This window comes from Podarcis bocagei (assembly GCF_964188305.1).
Source record: "Podarcis bocagei genome assembly, chromosome: 15".
In the NCBI taxonomy this organism is placed as follows: domain Eukaryota; kingdom Metazoa; phylum Chordata; class Lepidosauria; order Squamata; family Lacertidae; genus Podarcis; species Podarcis bocagei.
This window is the reverse complement of record NC_138141.1, coordinates 4468036-4480226: the sequence shown is the minus strand read 5'-3', so window position 1 is coordinate 4480226 and position 12191 is coordinate 4468036. Positions and strand designations below refer to the sequence as shown.

Sequence of the window (12191 nt, the reverse complement as noted above, 5' to 3'; positions counted from 1 at the left end):
CAACTCCCATTTGATTCAGTCCCATAATATTTAAACTCACCATCATTGTTTCATTAAAATAAATCAAAATGTATGTCACCAGGACATATTATGATTTCTTGCTTCTATGTTGCTAAGTAGAGGCAGAGCATAGGGGACAGCGCTATGATTTCCAGTTTAATTTATTGCTGCCAATCAGCTATCAAGCCCACGCGTGTCCCCCAGGCAAAGTGTAGCTCTGTACTATTCTCAGAATGAGTGCCCTCCAAGTGGTCTGGCCAGTGGTGAGGGTGGGCTGCCGTGGTGTGGAGAAGCAGGGGAGCAGACTGCAGCAAGGGTTTGTGAACCATCCACCATTTAAAATTTCCCACAAGGCTCTGGTGCAGCTTTGCTCTATTTGGATATTGTGGGCATTTTAAGGTGGTGAACCACCTGCCATTAAGTTAAACACTAGTATCAAAGGAACAGGTGGGCCCGAACTCTGCTTCCCGCATAAACACTAGTGAGCTCTCCCAAGGGGCAATCCTAGCAAAAGTAGGAGTCTGTCCAGAGCTGAATCCACTGTGACCTCCTACAATCCACCTTGAAAGATATTCCTTTATCATTGATCTGGTCCAGGGGTGGACAACCTTAGTGTTTTACATGATGGGTTTCATTTGAAGACAGTTCAGAAACCGCAGCTGGTGCAGCATTTGGCGGCAAGGTTGCAGATCAGGGCAAGAGGGTCTGAACAATTAACACCCATTCTGGCATGACTGCACTGGTTACCACTTTGTTTCTGGGATCAATTCAAATACATGTTTTTGACCTATAAAGCTTTATGAGGTTCAGGACCCAGTACCCCAAAGACTGCCTCTCCTTACATAAACTGACCCAGACCCTGCAATCATCATCGGAGACCCTTCTTTGCTTACCCACTCCATAGGAGGCTTGGAGGGTGGGAATACGAGACTGGACCATTTCAGTGGTGCCCTCACACACTTGTGGAATACTCTCCCCACCTTCCTCTATATTTTAGGTGTAAAATAAAGGTGTTTTTTTCTTTACTCAGGCTTTTGGTTCTTATATTGAAGGGTAGCACTGTTTTATCTCTTTAGTTGCATTTTTTTGATTTTTATTGAATGTTCTGAATTGGTTGTAATGTAAGTCACTTTGGGCCCCTCTGTGAGAAAAGTGATTAACAACTAACTAACTAACTAACTAACTAACTAACTAAATAAATAAATAATCAATCAATCAATCAATCAGTCTCTTCTGGGCAACCTTGCAGAGGTCAGACGTCAGTGATTAAATGCAAAAATGGGCAGAGCAACAAATGAAGATTTTATCTTTGTACAGTGGGCTAGTTTTTATGCACATCCATCTCTATCCTCCATCCAAGCAAGCAAGATGCATTCTCAAGTCAGGCAAAGCAGTTGAGGTGTGCAAAGTAGGACTGGTGATAGGCATGGCCTGGGGAGATCAGGTGTGGCTGGGGGGGGTATGGTATGGGGAAAGTTTTGTGGACCAGTTAGAGAGGTTTAGAGAGATGCATTTGGTACCCAAGCCAAAAGTTTTCCCCACCCCACCCTGTTCTAATCCCTAGGAGATTAGCCTTTGCACATTCAGTAGAAATTGTTCTCTTAGAATCATAGGGTTCTATTACAGGCGTGACAGAGGTACCTTTTGCTGTTTTGTAAATAGATGTTTGTCTCTTCCTCTTTGTTTTGTTATGTTTTGAGGCAGAACACCTGCCTGCTGGGGATGCCTATTGGCTGGCAGCTGTGATGTCATAAGCCCCATTTCCAAAGCACTTTGACAAGTTCTTTCCCCCCTCTTAATATGGCCAAGAATAAACAGACAATATGCCTCTTAAAAGATAATTAAAGGCATCTGCCAGCCTGACAAAACTAGCAGCTGTTGCATCATTGGATGATTGCTATGTAAAGTTGGTTGCTTTTTCAGCGCTGCAAAGATATTACTCCCCCCAAATCAACTGCAAATAGAGTTAAAACAGAGGTTCCACAAAACACTCAAAGTACTTTACTATTTAGCAATGCCCTTTTCAATAGCCCATATCCTTCTGTAATACTTACAAGTAAGGCCTGTTCAGTAACAGTACCTTGCACTGTTAAAACTTTTTTCCATAAAAGTTCTACATGTTTAACGAATTGCCCCTTAACTGCCCCTTAAATAGCCAGCTTCTGTTCTCCATTCATGTGTATGTGTGCGCATGTGTGTGCATGTTTGCCTTCAGTTACTGATTTCATTGTTTTTTCCCCCTTTTAATTGCAAAATAGCATTTTGCTTTCCCAAAGGAAGACACGTCTTTAAGCCAGTTGTTGCACATATGTGATCTTTATTTCTTTTTTCCCCATTCCCTATTTTAGCTTTAAATGAGCCTACCATAGACTATGGTTTCCAAAGACTCCAGAAAGTTATACCAAGACATCCTGGTGACCCGGAACGACTAGCCAAGGTAAAAAGTTTTTTATGTTGCTTAACATATTTTTGAAACATTGAAATAATAAATATTCTATGTGTATCTAAATGTATGCCAGTTTAATTGACTGGTTAAACCAGGGTGATACTATGTAGATAATATGGACTATAACTGCCATTATCCCTGACCATTGACTAAACTTGGCTGGAGCTGATGGTAGCTGGAATCCACAATATCTGGAGGACACTATGTTTTCTACTCATGGATTAGTCTAATAAAATCAATCAATGGAGATTTCTTAATAAATAACTCCCACATTAAACATTCATAAATGAAGGGTCAGAGTAAGCACTGGAGGTCAAATTGACACATATAATCTCCAAACAAATGAGAGTGGTCAAAGGATGGGCTTACTTGCAACATCTGTTTTCTATCATATTTAGTAAATGGCACAGCAATAGCCATGGTAACTTGTGTAATCTCATCATTGTTACTTTCCCATGCCATTCAAAAATTCTGTGATGGAATCCATTGAATGAGACAGTGACCAAAAAGGAGAGAGATTCCTGGGGAATTTAATTGTCCACAAACCTGCTTTCCACACGTTTCACAGCTACAGCCTCTCCGTCATAAGCTGGCCTGTTGGAGAATTCCCCTGGCTGGCTGCAAAGGAGGGCGGTATAGCTTGCCATCCACTGGAATTCAAATTGGCCAATCATTGGCCAGAGAGGGCAGTGCTTGGGTGACAGACCAGAGGGAAGTACAAGTCTTCGCTCCAGTCTGCCACCCAGCTACTATATAGCCTGGCTGATTTTCTGTTCATTTCTTTGACACTGGACCTACTCCCCAAAATGTGGCTGTCCTTCCAAATGAGAAACTTGTTGGTTGTCCACTGCAACCAACTTATTTTTTAAGGGAGAAAAGGATAACCTCAAGGAAGAGTTAGATTTGTTGCAGTATGATTCAGGATGATACTGAGAGACCTAGCAGTGTGAGAGTGCAAATGATGTGATACATCATTATGGCTACATGTAACATCAGAGCAAATCTGAGTCATTCTAACATGGGATCCTGTTTGCCAGAGACTTGCTGGCTATTCCTTCTTTATAACCATTGGTTGTCCTTCTTTCTTCCTTGCAGGAGATGCTATTGAAAAGAGCAGCTGACCTAGTTGAAGCACTGTATGGAACGCCACACAATAATCAGGTCTGAACACACACCCCTTTCTCTTCCCACTTCTCTCTCTGCAGACATTCATTGAATGGGGGGGCGGGAGAGACACCAGGATTGAGCTAGCTGCCCTTTCTCTACACCTCTGCACATTTACCTGAACAAAACCAATGAGCTCCTGCTGCAGAATCAAGGCCCTGCAAGGTCCCAGTTGCACATACACAGATTATATTTATTTCTAATTGCACATGAAATTGCATGCACATCTTCAGATTTTTTTAGATCAAGTCAGCAACCTTTTTTCAGCTGCATTCTCTTTGGGGCAATTTGTTAGGAGTCACATACCAGCATTGTGTGGGGCTGGAGTAAAAAATGAGTCTTTCACTCATTTTTCTGATGCTCTCTTTATGCCAGCCCTTCTGTCTCTCTCTCTCTCTCTCTCTCTCTCTCTCTCTCTCTCTCTCTCTCTCTCTCTCTCTCTCTCTCTCTCGCTCCCCCTCCCCATAGCTGTCAACCTTTCCCTTTTCTTGTGAGGAATCCTATTCGGAATAAGGGAATTTCCCCTTTAAAAAAGGGAAATGTTGACAGCTATGCTCTCTCTCTCTCTCTCTCTCTCTCTCTCTCTCTCTCCCCCTGATTTATCCATCCATACATGACAAGAGCCAAGGGCTGCATGAAAATGGACTGAGGGCCACATGGAGCCCTGGAGATGCAAATTGTTCACCTGTGTTTTTAAATAAATATGTGAAGGTTTTGAGCAGGGACAACAGGCCTGACCCTAATTTTTAGGGGTGTGCATCAGATTCAAATGAATCCCAAATCTCAACCTGAGGTTGCTGCCTCAGAGGGATTTAGGATTTGTCAGAGGCAAAGCAGGACCTGTACAAGGTGTCATATGTCAAAGTGCGGACCCATGAAGCACTTTGTGGTGCCAGTGCATTCCAGACATTAAAAAAGGTCGTGCAAACAAGTGTCGGCTAAAAACAAAAATAATGTCTCTAAGCTGGAATAACACCAGGGGAAGCAAGAGCAAAGACTGCGGTGGAAAGAGCTTGGAGGAAGAGCTCCATTGCGACTGATTCATCAAGCTTGTAATCAGAGGGGCTGAATCCCTTTTTGTTCTCTCACCTCCACTGCCCCACCAAATCAACTTTAAAGGTATCTAGCACAAAAAACACTTTGTCCTGTTTGGCAGGTTTTTACTCCAGGACACCTCACTCATGTCTGCAGTTTTCAGACCAGTTGCCCACAAAACACTAGGGGAGAATAAGTGATTGCTTTTTACAAACCCGAAAACTGTAACGGTTGCCCTTATGTGAAAACTGTTCTGATCATCCTTCTGAAATTTGGCAGAATTCATGCCTTCTGCCTCCAAATTAAGAAGTTATAGACATTTCCTTTTATTTAAAAAAAACAAATTTAAAGGCATCCAGCACAAAAGCCTCTGGAAATATTTGCCGATAATATAACAGGCTTTAACTACTTCAGAGGGCTGCAAATGGCATCCATTCTTGTGAAAAGAGGTCTTTCCAATAGTGAATAAGAATGAGGAGAACCCTTAGCTGAGCTGGGCTGTCTGCTTAAGAACATAAGAACAGGACGTTTTTTCAGGCGGAACTCGCTGGGCCTCAGTTCCAGCAGCTTTCAGATGGATGCCATTGTCATTCTAAGAGAAAGAGGGAGGTGTTCATGGTGAGTTCTGGCGCCTCTTTTTCTAGAAACATGGCATTGCATGAAGAGGGCCATGCTGTATCAGAGTAAAGACCTGTGGAGACCCCATTAGCACATACATGAAACTAGGTTTCTTTGTTTGGTTGTTTCAGTGTTCATCAGTTTATGCTTCATCAGGCAGGATGTTTTCTGAAGTGCAGAACAGGGGTCCGAATTGAAATGCTGCCATCCTTTGAAATCTGCACTTCTCCAAATTTTGCAGCGCAGTTTTCCAGTCAATCAATGCGTGCAAAAGTGCAAATACTAGAGCAAAGGGTGCATAGAATGCATATATAAAGGTATCTCAGTTTTCGAACGTAATCCATTCTGGAAGACCGTTCGAGTTCTGAAATGTTCTAAAACTGAGGTGGAAAAGGCGGTCTGCAAATTTAATAGAGAAAACTGAGAAAAATAACATATACACTCAGTGGAAGCCATTCAACTTCCAAGGCGCGTTCGAAAACGGAAGCATTTACTTCCAGGTTTATGGCGTTTGGAAACTGAAACATTCATCAATGGAAACATTTGAAAACCGAGGTACCACTGTATTGGTGAAAATAACATATAAAATGAATTATATTGGGATAAATTGCTTTGCAAAAATCTGCATATTGGGGAAAAGTTGATACAAAAATTAGAAACTGGGAGAAACTGAAACTGACAGATTTGTCCATTCTTTATTGCACGCAGGACATTATTCTGAAGCGAGCTGCTGATATCGCAGAAGCTCTCTACAGTGTCCCCAGGAATCCAGGCCAGATCCCTTTGTCCAGCTCTCCAGCTCACAGTAGCATGATGGGCATCAACTCCTACAGTAGCCAGTTGGGAGTCAGCATCTCAGAATCAACACAAGGAAACAATCAAGGTAAGGATCCCAATATTAGAAATATGGAAATGCTGTTTAGCTGTTTTTACCCTAGTTTTATTTACATAATTAGCACATTGCACTTATCAAATGATTGAAGGAGCCTTCTGTTTTAAAAAACTATAAATTACACAGTAAAAATATACAATCTAATAAATACATCATTAAGTCTTCATACACACACACACACACACACACACACACACACATGCATCTTACATATTATTTACTTGGTCACTGCCATAAATTATTAATAAATATGAAATATTATTTAAGTGTTAAATTATAACCCAATCTTTATTCCAATCAAGAGAGACTACTTTTGCATTCTGTTCTGTTTTTTCTTCCTCTAGAAACAAATAATCTATTCCTTTTTCTGAGATTGATTTATTTTTAAACATAATGGATTCCAACTCCTTATTTCTTTTGCTACACTAGCCAGTGACATACTTTGCCCCTGTGAATGCACTGACTTGCCCTGGTCCAGTTGATCTATGGGGTGTAGGGGGTTGAATCCTGTGCACCTCTTTGATTCACTGATTATATTGTTCCTGGCTCCCCTCCCTCTTCGATCACATGGGTACTAGTCTTCCGAGAAAGTTGGCTTTCCATTTCTATGATTTGGAATTGTTTGCTCTCATGATTGGCTTCATCCACAGGAATGCAAGGAGGAATTTTTAGCCTTCCACCCATACTTGGCCTTCTCATTCTGGCTACCCAGGGTGGTTTGTGCATGTTAAGTACGGTAACTTAGGAAGCTGCCTTGTTTCAGATTATTTGTCTATTTAACCTAGAATTGTCTACTCTGGATGCAGCTCTTTAAAGTCACAAGCATAGACATTTTTTCATCCCCTACTAAATTATATTTGTGACAGGGGATGCCAGAGAATAAACCTGGAACTCCTATGTGGCAATCCCAGTGAGCTCTGGTCAATGCAGGTACATTGCTGTATATACACAATACCATCCTGTGGGCTCAAAAGATTCAAAGCTGGTGGGTGCCCTTCCACATTCATTTCTGATCTTTGTTTCGAATGTCTTTAGGCAAGGCAATCATTGCCTCCAATCTTCAGCTACTCTTTTATTTGATTGGGTCTCTGTTTTATTCTTCCTGCCCTATCAGCACATTGATTATAGCTCTGGTTAGTTAAAGGTAAATGGTAAAGGGACTCCTGACCATTAGGTCCAGTCGTGGCCGACTCTGGGGTTGCGGAGCTCATCTCGCTTTATTGGCCGAGGGAGCCGGTGTACAGCTTCTGGGTCATGTGGCCAGCATGACTAAGCTGCTTCTGGTGAACCAGAGCAGCACACGGAAACGCCATTTACCTTCCTGCCAGAGCGGTACCTATTTATCTACTTGCACTTTGACGTGCTTTCGAACTGCTAGGTTGGCAGGAGCTGGGACCGAGCAACGGGAGCTCACCCCGTCGCGGGGATTCAAACCGCCGACCTTCTGATCAGCAAGTCCTAGGCTCTGTTAGCCCTGCCCAAAACAGACTCCAGGCAAGGGAGCAAGAAGCTGACAGGGAAGCTCCAAGAAAGATAGGTCAACAGCCTGCAAAGCACCCAAGGCTGGAGGAAGACTACAGTTCGGTGATGGAGAACCGCAGGACCAGGCCTCACAACCCCTGCTCTGTGCTCTCAAGTGCTTTGACAAGCTTTGTGCCCTTGAACTCTGATAATGCCTCTCGCTTGCCTGGATGGAGATAATACATGTGAAAACATTTGTGTGACTTGAATGTAGCCTATCTCTGCTGCCTTGAGCCTTTCCTCATTCATGAGAGAGGTTTCAGGAGTAAACCCCGAGGACCAATCTGTACCCGCTGCCTTGTGGGACATCTTTGGGAGAACAAAACCCTACACAAATCCCTAAGACAGTTGGATGGCGCCATGTACACCTCCTTCCGGCAACTCCTGCAGCCAAGCTGGTGCCAAATGTATTGATCTGCTTTCCTTGGGACCACATCAGCAAAGTTGAGAGGGAGGTCTTGTAATCTGGACAGTCCAGGCCTTGCGCCCTGCGGGGGTCACTTCAGTGCTGCAGACATGGCAAAAACAATGCAAGAGGAAGCAGTTACTAGTTATAAGCTCAACCTGTTCGGTGTAAGGTACCAGCACTATGGGTTGCCTTTGTCATTGTGTCTCACTGGTCAGCTTTAAGCTGGGCAGCCCCTGCTCAATAAAGTGCTGACCTGCCACTGTCTGCCTGCTTCATGGGGGCTTGGAGCCCAGAGTATCACTTGAGAAGCAGACTGAACTTCTGCACCAAGTAAAAAAAGAAAGAAAACTAACACTCTTGTGCCTAGCAAGCTGGAACATCAGGACTATGTAACCTGGCTTGCCCACCGACCTGTTGCAGGTCAATAACTCATGGAATGTAGCCTAATGTAGAAAGGTAAAAATCACACCTGCTCTTCCACTTGCTTTTTGGCTCTGGCATGAAGGCCACTGGTAAGAAGGCCCCAGAAGATTGTCCACAGGGGACTGCAGTTCCCCACCCCTGTGGTGTGTACTTGTTCCCCACTGTCACCTCTTTTAAACAGGTTTATGAGCCACCATTCATTTTAAAAATTAAGCAAATGAGTTCCAAATGAAAATCCATTTAACTCTCTTTTTGTGTAAATTGGAGCCCTGTTGGAATAATCTTTACAGGTCACAAAGAGGTTACCAGGAGGGGAAGGAGAGTGAAAGTTGGCCTGCCTTTATAAATCACTTATAAAATTGGGAACCTTTGTCCTTTCTGTCTGAAATGATCCTTTGGAGGAGGAAATTGATGTCTTAAAATCTCATAGCAAAGAACAGAAAACAGACATTGCAAGCATGCAGAGATCAGCAGGATCTTCCATTGACAGCAAGGTTTATAAGATGTTCATATTTTTAGTAGCAACTGAAACTCTGGTGCTTTGCCCAAATCATTTGATATCTGGCAGATCTGATACCTTTACAGAATATGCCTGAAAACATCAGACCTATAGGGTGGAAAACAACAAAGGTGCCAAAAGTAGATGATTGTCTGGGTCTCTCATTGAAACCAGTTGCAATAAAAAAGAAATGGGAGTGGCGGAAACTAATGAATGTGTTGAAATTGGCAATGCCATGAATGCTACATTAATGAATGAATAACAAAATGAATTCAACTTTTAATAATGAAAGTGAAAGGACTAACAAAACTAAAAACATAATCATCCTGTAACAGCTTTTGCAGGATTTTTTATCCATTCAGAAACCTGCCAAACCTGTTTAGCCAGAAAGCCACGGTGCGGTAAAAAAGGTTTGTATGTTAGGAGAAGTGGTACCTTAGAAATGAATATAAAATATAAAATTTATATATATATATTTAAAATGACATAGCAGTACTTAGAAAATTGGGAGCCACTGGCTTAGAAGAAGAGTAGCCAATGTGAATATTGTTGTGCTTCAGCTCTCGCCACTCTTGACCACTAGTCATCTTGGCTTTGAATGATCGGTATTATAATCCAGTGGTGTCTGCAGGACACTGCACCAGTGACCACTTATCTAAGCCGTCATTATTACTCCATAAGCATCTGTTGTGTGAAAACATTGCAAAACCTGTTTTTAAACAAACAAACAAACAAACAAACAAACAAACGCCCTCTGCAGTGGAGAAGCACCCCCTGAATCGCTTGAAATCCTTGAGAAGATACAGCCTTGACCACAGTTTGCAGCAAATCCCATGTTAATGTTATGAACATTAAAAACATAAGTGCACTAATTTTTTCCAGATCCAGAAACACCCTTTCACATTCTTTCAACAATCAGATGTGATCAGCAAATGTACACATGTTGTCAAACAAAGGCGTGCTCTCCTCAGCCAGAGAAACATGCTTAAGGGGTGAGAAATGGAAAGAAATCATGCACAGCGATCCTTGAGTCTGCAGGCAGCTCTTCGTCCGGCACTCTGGAGTTGGGGTTTGTGCCAGCATTAGCACACTCGCTAGAGATGTGCCCTGTCAGAGCAGGCCTTTATTCTAACCAAATCCTGAGCAGGGATTTGGTGGTGGTGTGTGTGTAATTTGATTTAGTTCCCATTTAAAGATGAACTTGCCTAATTTTCACTTTCTGAAACAATGCACAGACCAAATCACAGCTAACCGCCACAATTTACATTTCTCCAAATTTCGCAATGAATTTCTCCAGCCAAGTAATATGTACATATGGATACATGTATGAGTTGAAACAGCATATAAAATAGCATTATAGAGGAAATTGCTTGCAAAAATATTAGTCAAAACTGCATACAAAAATGTGTTTATTGGGTAAGTTAGCACTAAAAAGCTCATGGGTTTTCATGAGGTTTTTTTTAAAAAAGAGAAAAGATTACTGCAAAATAATAATAATAATAAAAGAACTGCTTAGCTTCAGTAAGCCTTTAGATCAGAGGTAGGGAATCTGTTTTAGACCAAGAACCACATTTCCACACAAACAGACTCTTGGGCCAAATGCTAGGGATGGATAGGGCTAGAGGTAAAAGTGGATGAAACAACAGGTGCGCAACTCTTGTATCTGTACAGTAGGTTACACTCCAGCCACACAAAAGTCAGAGGTTTCTACAGATGCACAAATTTCTCCATCCTCCATCCTGTAAAGGAAGTATCACAGTTGAAGGACACATAATCAGAGGGCAGGGCTCTCTATTTCTGAAGTGCACTGCCACCTAGGTCTCTTCCATCTGCAGAATGCCAATATCATTCTTTTCCCCAATTTATGGGGGGGGGCTGACATTCTGACTTGTTGAAAAGGTCCTCAGGGTATTAACCTACATTTTATATGTGCAAACCTATTCACTAGTGTAGCCCAAACCTGGGCAGATCAGGGAGACACCAGCAGATCTGGAGGCAATCCTGGTACAAGGGATTGTGTTGCCTGAGGCGCTGTCACCTCCTTCCACCACTGCCCCATTGTCTTCTTTGTGGCAGCACCACTACCACCATTCTTATCTTCTCTCCTGCCCCAGCCCCATTGCTCTCTCCCTTTCCACCTTCGGCCCCCTCTCTTTCTTTCTATTTAAAAAACTATAGCCCCACTACATTTACAGTGTCAGTGCTGACAGCTTCTCTGCCACCCCCCCACCTCATTATACCTTACTCTAATAAATGGTTGAGGGGGTCCTTCTTCAGAGCCAGAAGACGACAAGCACCAGTTTAAGCAGCATTTCTAGACACTGTGGCACACCACCACAGTAGCAGAGGCATTCTTCTGGCCATCTTGCCCAGAATGCCTGGCTCTGAAGAAGGACTCCTTCAGCCTTTTCTCAAGTTGAGGCAGGGAAGAAGAGATGGAGACAGCGGGGGGGGGGGTCAAAATGCTGATGAGAACTTGACTTTTTTTTCTAAACTGATATGGAAATGTGGAGAAGTGAATTTAAGAATGGGGGCGGGAATAAGAAACTGAGATCAGCAGATTTGTCAACCTACCCCAATGAACCATTGAAACGGATGGGCCTCAATTAGTCATTTTTATTATTTCATTTGGTCCACTCTGAGTATGACCAGCACTGGATACAACAGAGTGTGCCTGGCAATGATCCTGTGCATGAAGTAACGTAATTCTCAGGGCACTGGGCAGGGGGTGGCTGCACCCACTGTGGTCTTTATTGCCTTCTCCTCCCCCTTGATGAAAAGCCACTAGCTGATGACAGCATGCTATCATCAAATGGATTCACATCCAGGACCATGGCTGGGCTACTCTGAGCATCACATGGTGGCAACATTTGGTGAAGGGGGCTGTTATAAGAAAAAAGATGGAGGAAAAAGAGAGAGAAACTGTGGGGGTGGGATCACTACATGCACACTCTTGCCAAGGGAAGAATCCTCAGCCATTAAAGGTAGGATTTTTAAAATGGCAAAATTCTCTCTCCCACCCTCCCCAGATGACTCCAGTGCCCTCTGAACCACTGAGATTCATCTAGGGCCAGGACTAGTTTCCTCATCTATGGTAACATTTGTTCCAATGAAATCCAAATTAGTGGAGAAATGCGCGGCTGAGAGAGATCATCCCGCTGTCCTCATCTCTGGGCACTCAGAG

General features: G+C 42.9%; 1 protein-coding gene across 2 annotated transcripts in view; it reads left to right on the top strand.

The window, feature by feature from the left end:
* Positions 1-12191, top strand: part of EBF2 (EBF transcription factor 2) — a 265985-nt gene that overhangs the window by 223331 nt on the left and 30463 nt on the right. For both annotated transcript variants that reach the window (XM_081171701.1, XM_081171700.1), the window contains exons 11-13: positions 2349-2437; positions 3542-3607; positions 5972-6146. In XM_081171701.1, coding sequence (XP_081027827.1) covers positions 2349-2437; positions 3542-3607; positions 5972-6146 — 330 coding nt within the window. The remainder of the gene's footprint in view (positions 1-2348; positions 2438-3541; positions 3608-5971; positions 6147-12191) is intronic.